The sequence below is a fragment of the Physeter macrocephalus genome, chromosome 5, assembly GCF_002837175.3.
Source record: "Physeter macrocephalus isolate SW-GA chromosome 5, ASM283717v5, whole genome shotgun sequence".
Classification (NCBI taxonomy): Eukaryota; Metazoa; Chordata; class Mammalia; order Artiodactyla; family Physeteridae; genus Physeter; species Physeter macrocephalus.
In genome coordinates, this window is record NC_041218.1 from 70,263,968 (window position 1) to 70,279,855 (window position 15,888).

At 33.5% G+C, this 15,888-nt stretch overlaps 1 protein-coding gene across 1 annotated transcript in view; it reads right to left on the bottom strand.

Annotated features, from left to right (window-relative positions):
- Nucleotides 1-15,888, bottom strand: part of AGMO (alkylglycerol monooxygenase) — a 348,225-nt gene that overhangs the window by 169,909 nt on the left and 162,428 nt on the right. The window contains exon 11 of the mRNA XM_007110783.2: nucleotides 4,378-4,460. Coding sequence (XP_007110845.1) covers nucleotides 4,378-4,460 — 83 coding nt within the window. The remainder of the gene's footprint in view (nucleotides 1-4,377; nucleotides 4,461-15,888) is intronic.

Sequence of the window (15,888 nt, forward strand, 5' to 3'; positions counted from 1 at the left end):
CCGAAGAGTGGCCCCCACTCGCCACAACTAGAGAAAAGCCTGAGCGCAGCAATGAAAACCCAACGCAGTCCAAAATAAATAAATAATTAAATAAAATTTAAAAAAAATTCTGACATGTTGTTTCTATAAAATTGAATATAACATTTTTGTGCAAAAATAGACAACACATTTCTACCAAATAATTTAAACTCAGTTAAAACAGGTGATAGTTCATGATTTATTTGCATCCAAGTAATGTGATTTTTGTGTATGTGAAAAAAAAGTTAAGAAATTTTTTCCCATGTAAAATAATCTTATTTCATTACTGTAAACTATTATTTTTTAAATTGATATTTGGGTAATTTTCAGTGATAAAACAGAAAATAAAATTTCTAATTTAAAACACATTTATTTTTATTAATTCTGTTCTATAGTTTACTGTTTAACTTTATATTGTGAAATGAAGCACACATAGGGAGAAGTACAAAAAACAGAAATATGCAGCTCAATGATTTTCAACAAATAAACAACCGTATAACCACTACTCAATAGTAGCCCCCCCAAAGACATCTCACCTCCTCAATACTTCCACCCTCCCTCTGTTGCAAAAAGAATCACAACCTGTTAGTTTATCATTTATGGTAATCATACCATTTCTTGCTCTCTTTTACTTATATTTTTATTGCTTTAGCATAAATTTCTAAAAACTGTTCTTTTATCTTTCTTTTTACTTTTTGTAAATGAAATTATATTGTGTGCACCTTTTTGTATTTAGCATCTTTCAATCAGTGTTGTTAGTGAGATACATCTACGACTCTGCATGCAGCAGTAGCTCATTCTTCACTCGTGCATAGTATTCCATTGTGTGAACCGACGAATATTCATGCATCTATTCACCTTGTGAAGGACATTTGGATTGTTGGCCACATTTGTTTATTAGGAACAATGCTTTCTGAACATTCTTTCATGTGATTTTGGGGTGCATTGTTAGTATATATCTGGAATTGAATGGCCGGGTTATAGGGTATGTGTGTGTATATATATATATATATATATATATATATATATACACACACACACATATCTTCAAATTTGGTAAAATTCTCAAACAGTTTTTCAAGTTAGGTATCACAATATAAACTGCCTCCTTTAGGGTGTGAGCATTCCAACAGGTGGTATTGTCAATTCTTTTAATTTTAGCCATTTGTGATACAAGGTCTTTGTTGCTTATAAAAATTGGCAAATACCATTGCCTACCTGAAAATTTTACTTTTGTACTGTCTTAATAAGAGTTAATTTTTGAAGAACTGACTTTCGTAATATTATTCTAATCTAATTCATCAGTTTTATCTATGTGATTAGGGATTTCTGTGGACCATTTAATATTTTTACCTACTCCAAGGTTATAGAGATATGTTACTATACTATGCTGGAATCTGTACTGGCTTTCCTCCCACTTTTAAATCTGCAATCCCCTGACCCCAGAATTATTTTTTTATGGTGTGAAATATTTGTCAAGTTTATTTTTCTTATTCCTATGTGGAAATCCAGTTTTTCTAAGACCATTTATTGAAAAGATAGCATTTTCCCATAGCTCTGCAGGGACACCTTTGTCACAAATCAAGTCCATATATATGCATAGATCTGTTTCTAGGTTCTCTGTTCTAATCTTTGTGCCAATAAAACATGCCTAATTACTGTAGCTTTATAATAAATCTTGACAGCCAGTAACTCAATTCCTGCCATTGTAAAAAAAATCTCAAGATTGTGCTGGCTATTACTGGGCCTTTGCATTTCCATATACATGTATTTTAGAAAGATCCTGTCAAACTCCACAAAGAAGAGACCTTTTATAATTTTAATTCAAATTGCACTGAATATGTAAATCAATTGCTGAAATTGTAATATTTACAATATTGAGGATTCTAATTTATGAATAGTTATCTCTCCAATTTTAAAAATTCTTTATTTTTCACAGTATTTCAATAGTTCTATAGTGTAGTTTAGAGATTTTGTACTCATTTTTTTAGGATTGGTTTTTCTTGGTATTTGATATATTTGATACTTATTGCATAAAGTTTTATATTTCCTAGTACATAAAAATATTGTTGATGATAATTTCTTTAAAACTTTTCTGAAATTCATCCATTAATTTGAATAAATTCCCTATAGATTCCTTAGATTTCCTAATTAATTCACTAATTAGATTTTAGACTAATTAACATAAATTAATTTTCTAATTAATTTATTAATTCCTTTCAAATCCTTATGGCTTTTCTTACTTTCTCTTTCCTTTCTCCACTGACAGTTTCCAGCCCAGTGTTAAATAACGAGCATATCTAACTGCTCCTCAGTTTCAAAGGAAAATTTTCAACATTTCACTATCAAATGTGAAGCTTGCTATAGAAATTTGTATAAATAGTTTTTACTTCACCTACATTTTTGCTGGATATAGAACTACAGGTTAGCAGTAATTTTCTTTCAGCACTTTAAAAATATCATTTCATTCTCTTCTGGCTTCCTTTGCACAATGATATACCTATATCTCAGTATGAGTTCCTAAATAAGGCCAGAGGCAGGGGAGACTTTATATAAATATATACAATAAGAATAACAATGTATCATAGGATATATTGTGATAAAATCAATAGCTTGCTTATTTGGCCTATTTATTTGTATCCATGGAAACAAAAAAATCTTCATTAAAAACATAAAACTATGCTATTGTTATTGGCTGATTGATAATTTTACTATGTATATGGAACCAACAGAACTGTGCTCTTTAAAATGTGATCCTGATTCTTTGCATCTGGGTAATTATTTCAGATTATCTTGTGACTCAGTTTTTCATTTTCTCTTCTTATGGCTTAGTATGTATTTTATTTCTAGTATAGAAAAGTAGGGATGGATGGAAAGCCAAACAAGTTAAATGATAAAATAAACACAATTTTTAAACTATAAAAGGAAATACGTTTAAAATTCTACACACTGTTTACATATGACTATGTGAAGTGTGCCAGCAGCATCACTCTTCCAAATGTTTCTAGAGAAGGCATATTGTACACAGTTCCATTAACCATTTGGACCTGCATCTTGATGAAACTTCAGAATCTACTGATATTCCAGAGCAGCTATTAAGCATTTCTTAGGAAAGTGACATGAAGAATAAATGCATGTTTACTGGACTTTTACATTTAAAATTTCCTGAAAGTAATCTGGTTATTGGTTACCTACTTGAAAAACAATTACACTACAACGATGATAAGATTTCAAGAATGACTGAGCTTTTTTGCCATTTTTCAGTTATATGTAAATTCTATAATATGTGAATTCTGGGGTCATATTGCTTGGGTTTGTGTTCTGTTCTATCTCTTAGTGTTCTTCTATCTGACTTTCATAACCTGTAAAATGGAGTTTATAGTAATTCTTATCTTGAAGTGCTACAAGAAATAATTAAGCATTCTGTGACACATATTAAGTACATAAGTATTGGTATTAGTATTAATTTTAATGATTGATAAATACTAAGCAATAACAAGTGGGTGTTTTGCTATATACCTTCAGCCATAAAAGCAATTTAAAATTGTTCAAGTGAATGTATTTTCTGGCCAGAGTAGTATTTAAAACTGGATTCATTAAATACTATGCTGTGTGAGGGTAAAGGAAATAAACTTTAAATATGCAGTTGTCCCTCCATATTCATGGGTTCTGCATCTCAGATTCAACCAATTGCAGATGAAAGAATATTTTTTAAAAATTCCAGAAACTTCCAAAAAGTAAAACTTGAATTTCCCACTGCCAGCAACTATTTACATAGCATTTATATTGTATTTACAACTATTTACATAGCACATACATTGTATCAGGTATTATAAGTAATCTAGATAGATGATTTAAATTTATGGGAGCATGTGCATAGGTTCTGTGCAAATACTATGCCATTTTACATAAGGGACTTGAGCATCTGCAGATTTTGGTATGGGGTTGGGCGGGGCTAGGTCCTGGAACCAATCTCTTGCCAATACCGAGAGACAACTATACATACACTTAGGTGTATATTCTGAACTGTTCAATAGCAAAGGAAAAATAAATAATTTTTAGATTTTATTAAGTACTCAGAGTTATACTCTATGTTTTGCTGACTTAATCATTATATTTTATAAGTTTTCTTAATATACTTGAAAAACCTAAATTTCATTTAAAGGGCTTAGATTTAAAATGGACCTTTGATTTAAAACCAGACAAACCACTATTCTGTCTCATTTAAAATGAAGGTGTGAATTTATAGTTTCAACTTTATTTTTTTAATAACAAATGTTTGCTGAATTTCAAAATTTCACTTATATTCTTAAAACCGCATTATAAAGTTACATAAAATGAAAGAATTTCACTTCTTACTTTTGATCCAGAAGAAATCCCATGGAGGTCAAGGTCAGGATAATGAAGCAAGCCCTCAGAAGGAGAGTGACCTGTGATAGTGCCTGTCAAACAAACACAGAGATCAATGGATCTTTAGGTGAGTCATCCAAAGGAGCATCAGAATTTAAAGCTGACAAGAATAACAGACTCAATTTTATTTTATGTTATACCATTTGTTACTGACATTTTTCAAGAAGGTTGAATATGCAGAGAACATTTTGGTTTTCCTAATGTCATTTAGTTACCTTGTTGGACACTTGGAGAATGAATTAGACAATTCTAATGATATTTTGCTTAAAGTGTTCTTTCTAATAATTCTTTAAAGTTTTGGCTTTCGTAATTCTTTGAAACACACCCCCACATATGGAGAAATCACTTACATTTTTATGAATAAATACCACATTTCAATGGTTATTTTTAATATCACCAATTCTTCGTGGTTTCAAACCCAAAAGTGTCTTTAATAAAGAAAATATTTAAAGGAGAATGTGTTTATGAGTGCAAACACATACATGAAAGAAATTACGCACATCCACTCACATTTTTATTTGATGAAATCTGTATGTTCCTCTGTACATGTCAAGGGTCCTTTTTTGAATTAGTAACAAAAACCACATATTTCTTTGTTATAATCATAAATTAATTATGCATTTTGTTTACAGGTAAAAATTTAATAATAATGTTTATTGAACATCTATTATTTTATAGCTTCCATGCTACGTGTTTCACGCATGCTAATTCTTTTCATATTCCCAACAAACTTGCAGAGTAGGTATCATCATATATGCTTCATACATGAAAAAACAAAGCTGGAATCAAAAGATGAAGTAACTTTTCCATCATCACACAGAAATAAATGATGCCTCTGAAATTCAAAACAGACCTACCTGACCCTTAAGTGTGACAATGGTAGAACACATGTGAGCAACAAACTTAAAGGGGGCAGAAGCAGAGCTCTATACTGAAGTTACATAGCTCATGTTAGGGCCAGATGGTTACCACTTCAGATTGAGAGTGGATCAGTAAAAGCAAGGAGTTGGATGCACAGCCAATGGACAATTTCCCTACTCACTGATGGTATTTATGTTTCACCTTTATGAGAACACCAAAGGTTGTTTTATGTTGGCTAAAGTAGTGATTGAATGCTCTCTCTTTTTTCTTTTTCCTGAAATAACTAGAGGTAATTTCAAGTCATTACTAACTAATATACACACCTACAACTAAGTAGCATCTGTCCAAAGTTATAAACAAAAGTTACCAATTGTAATTGCTGCTCACATCCAATATCTCAGCTCCATATCATCTTCTAAATCAGCTCTGTCTCTCATGGCCAACTTCTAACACCGCCCTAGTTACTTTCTAAATGCCTACAATGGGACCCAGAATTGCCAAGGGGCTTTAACCCTCCAGGGCAACAGTTTAGTAGAAGAGTATTGTTGAGTGCTCAAAAAACTGAATAGAAAGTGTCAGAATGTTTAGGAATATGGAGACAGTGCTGGATATCAGATATAGGATGGGGAGTTCAGTGAACTCCAGAACGTTTGAATGGAGAGCAGGAGAGTGCTATTTGGGTATGTGGAATTCCGTGGTGGCTGCTTTGGGACAGTAAAGCAGAAAAACAAAAATAAAAAACACACCAGAAAAATATTTTCTTGGTGGTAGAAGTAACTAGGTGTGCTTGAGTAGATTAATGTTTGCTTAGGGGAACCATTTTGTCTCTAAAGAAAAATGCTGGGGCTTGCCTGGTGGCGCAGTGGTTGCGCGTCCGCCTGCCGATGCAGGGGAACCGGGTTCGCGCCCCGGTCTGGGAGGATCCCACATGTCGCGGAGCGGCTGGGCCCGTGGGCCGTGGCCGCTGAGCCTGCGCGTCCGGAGCCTGTGCTCCGCAACGGGAGAGAAAAAAAAAAAAAAAAAAAGAAAAATGCTTCTTACACCATTATTGCTTCTTTTTGATCTTTTAGGGAAAAATTCATATGGAAGGGAGAAATGATTTGTGCCCCAAACCTATAGCATGATTTTAAATGCTCTATAAGACTGCAGTGCTTGAAATTATTTGAACCTATTAGCCATGTAACCAGTCAAATTGTTCAGCATTTCTAAGTCTCTCTTATGTGCTCAGTACATCTGAAATAAAATATGAGTTTGGCAAAGACTATAATAAAGTACTTAGAAGAGTGCTTGGCATAAAGTAAGAAGTCAATTAGTGATATGATGATTATCATTGTTATTATATTCAGGCTATACTAATTTTCTAAATGGCTCTTAGGCTAATCTTAATTAATTACAATAAGTTAAGGAAGCACAAATAAAAGGTTTATTAGCTCTTTCAAATATCATAGGAATTTCAGAGACAGGACAAAACACATTTTTTGTTTTGGTTAGGGAATTTATGATCCCTGGACAAAAAAAGAATAAAGAACTCTTCTCTCCACAAACTGCTTCCTGGCTAATGGTGTCTGAGTGAAAACCAACTTAATACATCTATCTGTCTGCCTAGTGAAGCTTGGCTATTACACATCTGAAACTTAGCCTGCCTAAAACCCTGTATTTGATTTCCTTCTCCACACCACATGCGCCCCACTTCTCTTCGTTTTAGGGATGGCACACACAGTTTTTCATTTGCTCAAGCCAAAAACCCATAACTCATCCTTGACTCTCTCACTATCTACTTCTAATACATCAGCACTATATATATATATATATATATATATTTTTTTTTTTTTTTTTTTTTTTTTTTTGCGGTGGGCGGGCCTCTCACCGCTGTGGCCCCTCCCTGCGGAGCACAGGCTCCGGACGTGCAGGCTCAGCGGCCATGGCTCACGGGACCAGCCGCTCCGCGGCACGTGGGATCTTCCCGGACCGGGGCACGAACCCGCGTCACCTGCATCGGCAGGCGGACTCTCAACCACTGTGCCACCAGGGAAGCCCATGGGAACTATATTTGAAATACATCCAGAATAAAGATATTTGCTACAAACAGCACACACAAAAAATACCATGTTTCACCCCCAACATTATCTCTGCTATATTAAAATACCCTCCTAACTGGTCTCTCTGACTCTAAATTGTGTGTCCACCTATCCTGGCTTTCCTCCCCTGGTATGTAGCCAGAGCTATCTCTTTAAAACTAAGTCATATTATATCATTCTTATGTTCTAAACCCCCCAGGAGCTTGAAATCTCAGTAAGAATAAAGCTCAGAGTCCTTACTCTGGCCTCTACACAACATACTCCCTATTATCATATAATTCCTGAATCATTTCTGTCTTTCATTCTTATGCTACATCAGAAATTTTTCTCTTCCTTGAATATGACAAACATCCTTCCCACTCAAATCTGTTTCATCTACTGTCTCTTAGGCTTGAAATGACTTCCCACAGTGATCCTTATGGTTTATTCCTTCATTTCATTCAGATAACTACTGCATGTCCTTGTTCATCCTGTATAAAATAGTACTTCTGCACAATGCTCTATAACCTTATTCTGTTGTATTTTCCTCCATACAACTTATCACGCCCATACACTTATATATTTGTTTGTCCATTCTCTAGCTGTTTGTTGTCTTCTCTCACTCCCTAAGACAGGTTTTATCTTTTTATTCACTATTATATCCCAAGCGCCTAGAACACTGCCCAGCACATAGTCAGTACCTAATATGGTTTTTGAATGACTGATTGAATTATTGAATTATTTTACATTTGTGTTTATTATTCGTACCTTTAATATAATTCTAATTGGCTTAATAAATAATTTAATATTACAACATTAATATTTAATTTAATATCAATATTTTAGTCCTTTTAAAATTAAAATTATTTAATAATTTAATATTAATGTACTAAATGCTTATGTTAAATATTTAAAACATTAAATACTTTAATATTTCTATGTTTAATTTCTTAAAGAACAAAACTGTCCTAAAACTGTTTGAGTTTAAAGGAAACTAAGATTACCAGAAGAAGAAATCCAATATTGAACAAATGCTTCCTTTAGAGAGTCCGTTTTCCTATGAAACTCTTAAGTTTTTCCATATTATATCCTTTGATAGGCTAATCAGTTGATCTTCTCTGATTTCTACACATTCATTCCATGAATATGTATTGAGCATTTGCTAGGAACTGTGGTAAATAGGAGTTTAAGAGAGTGAGCAAGAAAGACAAAATCCCTGCCTAGAAATCACACTACTTTAATCCCTACTGGTAGGACCATAGTCCAGCTACACTAGACCAAAAAGGAGGGAAAAATAGAATAGAGTTTATAGACTTTGACCACTGTAAATACTTAGCCTCCTGTGTTTTAAACAAGATGCTAAATGACATGAAGCTTGTTAATTTTTTATAACAGTACAATTTCATTTTTCATTGGGTTTACTACCATTTTGCACCATTCACTGCTAGTATATCTTTCATGTAAGATATTGCTGTCCTAAACTGCTAAAATGGAATTATTCTAAATTAGGCTTTGAATATATTATAAGTCTTTATCACAAAAAATGAGAAGGTCCATAACTATAAAAAGCTTATGAAGCAAGGAATTAATTTTCCTCCTTTAAAATTATCTTTCAAATCCCAAGCAGTTTGGTAGCTCTTATTTCCATAGGTTTCTCAGTGTGAGAATTGCTGTCCAGATTTTTATGCTTGAAAAAAGCAAACATCCCTGCAACTTTAAGTAGATGAGAAAAAATACTCATGAGGCAACGTTAACTATATAGGAACTCAAAAATTACAATTACATGTTTGATGCAATGTTGCTTAAACAATTAATGAAGGTGTGAGAAGTCCTTCCTTTGCCCACAGGTATATAAAGAAGAAAGCCTTTTTCTTCTTGAATGGGGATATCACCCTCTAACTATTCCACAGAAAAATTGTGGTGATCAACATAATTACCTTTCATGTTTTCCCACCTGACAAATCTCACATAGGGAAATATCAGCCCCATACACTATGTCCTAAAATAATAATAAGTGTCTGTATACATTCTTTTTTTAAGAACTTTGTGTATTGCCAGAGATAATTTGATAATATTTTCCGTAGTCTTATTCTAAGGATTTAGAAATGAAAATGTCTTGATTTTATTGTATCAGGGTTGTGCCTTTTTAGGAGTTTCTGAAAAGATCTACTAAAGTCATTATTTTCACTCAAAATGTTCATCTTCCCAAACATCTGTAAAATAAGGTCAAAAATTTCATAATACTTAAGTGTCTGTAACCTCTGCGGTGAAGGCAGAAAATTTGGTTTGGGGCACACTTGCTCTGCTACCTCATCGTCTCTGTGACTCTGATGGCTCCTTTTAGATACCTTGAGCTGAAACCTAAGGCTTGAAGATGCTTCCCAGTATTACAACATAGACACAGGAACAGAACTCAAGGTGATAATCATAAAGCAATTTGTGATTCTATATGGATCTCAAGAATCTATATTGAAATATGATCCTGTTTTTAAAAATATATATATCAGTTTGGACTACATTGTTTTTTTCAATATTTTCAGAATGTTTGGTTACTGTTGAAGCATACATAAAGAAATATGATTAGAATGAACATTTTCTTTAATTTCAAACAAGAAGCAAACTAAATAAATATATCAAAGGTGAAAATATATTGCCTAAAATGTACAACAAATATATAGTTCAGAAGCACTGAATTGGTACGGAATAGTGAGTTTCTACAAAAATGTGTAAGAAATAAAAGCAAAACATTTTATTTTAAAAACTTTAAGTAACATAACTTGAAGAATAGTTATGTTGTAGTTATATTTCAAGCTATGATTCCACTCTGTTAATAATGAATGTGCACCCAACTAAACAGAGAAACAAGGATTGATTTTCCCTCCCACTTGAAAACAAAACAAAACAAAGCAAAACAACATATCTGAAACAATTGTTTTCAAGACCCCGGACACCAGGCAACAAAGGTCAGTGATCCCAGGGAAACGGGATACAAATGACATGACCCCTCACTATTGCTTCAGGTTACTACCTTGAGAGAGTTTCTATGCTGCCACACAGAGGGAACTCAGAGGGGCCTGGTGGACTCCCTGATTCGAGGAGATGGAACTGGGATTTGGGAGAAGCCAGGGGGGCTATTATTTGAGAGAGAGAGCTGCATAGACAGAACTCTATTCATCTGCGGCGGATGCCCATCAAGTCTTGTATATCAGCTCATGCATGTGAGGAGACTATCAAAGGTTAGAAAAGGACTAGAGCTTTCAATGCCCAGAGCTCACAACAGGGCCAGCTAGAGTACAAGTTCCCATCAACCAGACTGGACAGCCTCATGATTCACTGGGCATTGGGTAGAGAAATCTGTGCACTGACATATATACAATGGAATATTAATCAGCCATAAAAAGGAATGAAATTGAGTTATTTGTAATGAGGTGGATGGACCTAGAGTTTGTCATACAGAGTGAAGTAAGTCAGAAAGAGAAAAACAAATACCATATGCTAATGCACATATATGGAATCTAAAAACTTGGTACTGATGAACCTAGTGGCAGGGGAAGAATAAAGACGCAGATGTAGAGGATGGACTTGAGGACACGGGGGGAAGGGGAAGCTGGGACGAAGTGAGAGAGTGGCATTGACATATATATACTACCAAATGTAAAATGGATGGCTAGTGGGAAGCTGCTGCGTAGCACAGCAAGATCAGCTCGGTGCTTTGTGACCACCTAGAGGGGTGGGATAGGGAGGATGGGGGGAGGCTCCAGAGGGAGGGGATGTGGGAATATACGTATACTTATAGCTGATTCACTTTGTTGTACAACAGAAACTAACACAACATTGCAAAGCAATCATACTTCAATAAGGATATTAAAAAAAAACCCTGTGCATTGAGATTTTGAGTTTCCAAAGCTGAATTAAAGTATCTAATTTTTACATATTTTTAATAAGTCAAAATGAGATCTTAATTCAAATTATAAGCAGTTCATGGTTGGTTTTATTTATTATATGATAGCTTTTAAAAGAGCTACCTGATGCTAAACAAATTTTGAGACAGTACTAACAGTATGAAGATATATTTAATTTCACAGTTAATATTTCATTATTTGATGCAAAAGGCATTTTTAAATGTTCATTTTCCCACTTTATTATATTTCAATATAGTGGACAAAAATAGATTTTTCACAGTGATCACTTTTCTAAGTTCCCAAAGTCTATGCTTATTAGACAGGTAGCTTTGGTTAATATCCTTCCTTTACTAATACACATTTATTATATTCATTTCATGGATTTAAATTATAATTGATGCTCAATTTAGCTCACATTTCTTTTTTCATATTACTTCAGTTACCACCTAAGAACTTTAGGAAATTAAATTAAATCCCAGTGGGCTGCACTGGAAGAAAACAGTATGTGCTGAATACTGACTTGAGAGGTTTCACGTAGGACCTAAGTTAGATCTAAATTGTGCAAGCGACACTCTCTGTTATGAGAGTACCACTAAATATATTGATTTTTTCTAAGGGTCTGTTAAAACATGTCAATATGAAAGCATTGGTTACAAAATTTTAGTGCCCATAATGTTTTACAGAGTACAGCAACCAGGGGAATTTAAGACTATAAAAACCTGTTTCCAAATTTATATTGGATATTCTCAGATGCCTCGTATTGAAATATATCACCAAATAATCTGGGCTAGACATAGCTACAGTAACTTTATTATATATTCTATTAAAGACCCTGTTAAATATTCAAACTGTTTCGAGTGTGTCTATTATTGAAAAGGATAGCATTGCCTTTACAGTTTTACTTTGGAAACATGCTAGTGCATCCATATTTCCATTTCAAACCCGTATTCATGATATCACCCCATGAGGTGGACCCTGGCAGCTGAGGAATTGATTTCCCAAGCATTACTAAACTAAAATCAACATAAAAGACCGTGGGTCATATCACTAAACTAAACACTATATATTTAAATGTATACATTGCAAGTTTCAATAAGAAAGAAGTGTGCCTTTTCCACCTTTTTGGTGGCCATCAAATTACTATTTTGACTCCCAAAGTTATTTATACAGAGCTTGCATACATTAAACAAGTAAGTATTTATCTACTCTGGTATATGCATAAACAGAAAAGGCTGTGGGACTACAGCAGGGTCCACAATTACACGTCAGCCACAACTTTTCTATGTGATTATTGGCTACAGTGAATCTGGAAAAAAAATATTGCTGTTGGATTTTAATGTCTTCAGATGCTTTTAAACATCCCTGAGACTAGAAAGGCACTATAGAATTTTGCAAATAAGCAACCTTTTTTCCTATTTGCACAGCATGTTTTTAGCAAAGAAAAACATGTGTGGGAAACAAGCAAATGCACTTTTCAAAATTAATTTGTGTCAGGGATGAAGCTGTCTCCAACTCTAATTTCAATTTGAAAAGGATTTCATCACTTGATATTTCTCTTTGTCGACATATCTACATGAGTTTCTCATATAGTTTTTTTATGACAGTGGAAAAATCTTGTGAAAACCATGCTATGAGTTACATATTTTAACATACACCCTGTCTGGATACATTTTAACCCAAGAAGCATTCACACATGCCTAAACCTTCAAATTCTCTTGGTGAGCTTAATATTAAGGCCTCTATTTCAAATTCAAAATAGGTAAATTTTCATTTTTGTTTCTATGAATTAGGTTAATTTGAGACTGTATTTAGTACAACTAAAAGAAATTCAATAATGCAAACTGTACTTAGTATTGATCAGTATATCAAGAGTTAGATATTTAGATGTAGATGATATAGCTTTTCTTCTGGTGTTATTCAATTATCTAAACTCTATTAACGCAGGCATATTTTAATCATAACTTAGGTGAACAAATTAAAATAAAAAAGTAGTTTGACAAAGTAATCAGTGATGGGTTAATTATGTAATACTTGAAGACAAGATTATGAGACCTTAGGTTAAGCAATTAATAAGTCTAATAACCATTATGGTAGTTTGACATCTACTTGTGCACTGCTAAGAGTGAAGTAATCCATGCTGCTTTTAAGAAAGCTTTGCTCCTGAAAGAAATTCTTGGGTTCAAATTTTGTCTCTTTTGAAGCTAAAGGCAAATGAACCTGCTACAATTTGGAATTGGTTACATTAGTTGTAGTACATGTATGAACCAGCAAATAACAAGCCATTATATATTCTTCCATGATGTTTTCAAAGCATTTCTGGTCATATTATATCCTATTTCTTTTTTTCAGTCCACAAAATGGAAACCAGAATTTAAATCATTGTTTTCTCCTATAATCAGGAATGAGTTTTTCTGTAGCTTAAAAAAAAACATTGTACGTGGGCAGAGAGAACATATGAACTTGTCTAGTGTCCAAAATTGGAGTTACTATGTGTAGCAATTTGGGGTTATTAATTTTAAAAGCTAAAAACACAAATACATATGGACAATACCAATCGTTAAAGTCTTTAAATAATGTTTAAAATTGAAATGGCTTTCTTCAATATATTATCCAATAGTCTCTGTAAACATCTTGTAATCCTATTTTATTTAGTAGGACACACTGTGACATACACTGCTATTTGCCCAACCAGAAAATATCCCCTATATCTTCTATACTAATACTATGCTGATTTTGTCCAGGTATAAGAAAGGGATGTACTCAGTGAACCCTTTATCCCCAGGGCATGAATTATGCTTGGTATAATTCATTCATGGTTAATTCATGAAGTAGTGTTAGTTATTGTTTCAGTGTGGGCATGTGAATCAGTCCTGAGCAATGAGACATGAAAGGATATTTGCTGGGAAATACTCTGGGACTTTTTTCCCCCCTCCTTCTTAAGTGAAATTTACAAGATGCTCTAGGAGAACTGAACTTGCTGCCTTTGGTCACAGTGTGAGGACATGATGCCTTGAGTTGCTGTAATTATGATGATGAAAGCCCAGAGAACTGTAGAGAAGCCTTTTGGAAACTCTACATGTTTGAACTGCTGAACTAATCAATCCTGGAAATATTCACCTCGGAATTTTCAGTTATACTTAAGCCACATTTAACTGGATAATCTGTTTCTTAGAACAGAAGATATCTAATGGATACTCATATCATAGATACTTTAAAATGATATCCTACAGGAAGGTTTATTATGTTACTATACATTTGTTAAGTGTTAAAAGAATATTCTTTGAAAAGAAGTTCAAATCACATAGTATTTAGGAGTGAGAAGGATTCATATAGATTTAACATTTGTTATCTTTGCCTATTTGAGTCTATTTCCTTTTTTCTATAAACTATCATCTCAATATGTCTTTCAAGCCTTCCTATCACTGGCCCTGTCCTCCCATTGATAGATTAAATGGTCTGTGATCCAGGCCTGATCACATTGATGGGTTTGGTGACACCCAGATGAACCCACCCATAACATCAGACTCCAACTTGGAACTTTCACTTCTGGAGTTCCTTGTGTGGAAGTATTTAAAGCTAGAGCTGCTGGTAACCATCTTGCTACCATGAAGGTTGAGAGCCTGTAGGAGAATCTGCTTTGAGAAATGTATAACTTCAGAAAAAATGAGAAGATTCCTGATGAAGTTACTTGACTCACTGGATCCAGCACTGCCTAAAGAAGAAAAACCCCAGACTCCTCAGTTATATGAGTTAATAAATTCACTCTAAGTTGAATTTCTGTCATATACAACCAAAGAGTCCTTCTTAATACACTCAGTGACCTATTTTGAGTAGACTTATTTATAGAACTCATGTGTGAGTCATATGGAATACTTGGAATTGTTCCAATAGAATATACTATGATTTTTTACAATGGTATCTAATTATTAAATATAATTCCATAGGCTTTATATATTAAAATTATTTAAAAGAACTTAGACTAATTTTTCTGTGTATATCATTTATTAACTTCTATTATGGAGCTTTCATGGACAGACTGATATCTGTCAATAGCACTTACTTAATCTTTGAAAAAGGTAATTTATCTTTTTTGAATTCACTGCCCATGAATCCTATTTGTATTCATCTGCATTTTTTCTGGATTCTTGCATTATCTTAGACTTTTTCACATTATTTTTTATGTCTAAAGATCACTTCTGTTATGTTTTTTAATATCATTGTTTGCACTGTATAATGGATACTTTTTTTGCTCTTTTAATGCACTAATTCTCTCTTTAGTTGTCTTTAAACTGCCAATGAAGTCATTGACTTCCTTATGTCCATTATATTTTTGTGTTCTAGAAGTCTAATTTGATTATTTCTAAATGTGTTTCATCATTGTTTCTTGATTTTCCATAATTTCTAATTTCTTTTTAATTTCAACTTTTGCTTCTTCAAATATATTAAATTTACTTAATTTATCTTTTAATTGATTTTATTTTCAAAATCTGTTGTTTCTGAGGGTATAATTCTGTTGCTTGTTGTTTCTGTTAATGCTTTGTCATAGCGGCTTTCTCCTAGTGTGTTTCTGTGCTTTTTATCGCTCAGTTCATCATTATTGAGACATTACCTGGGAGACTATGCTGAGACCTGAGCTTGAG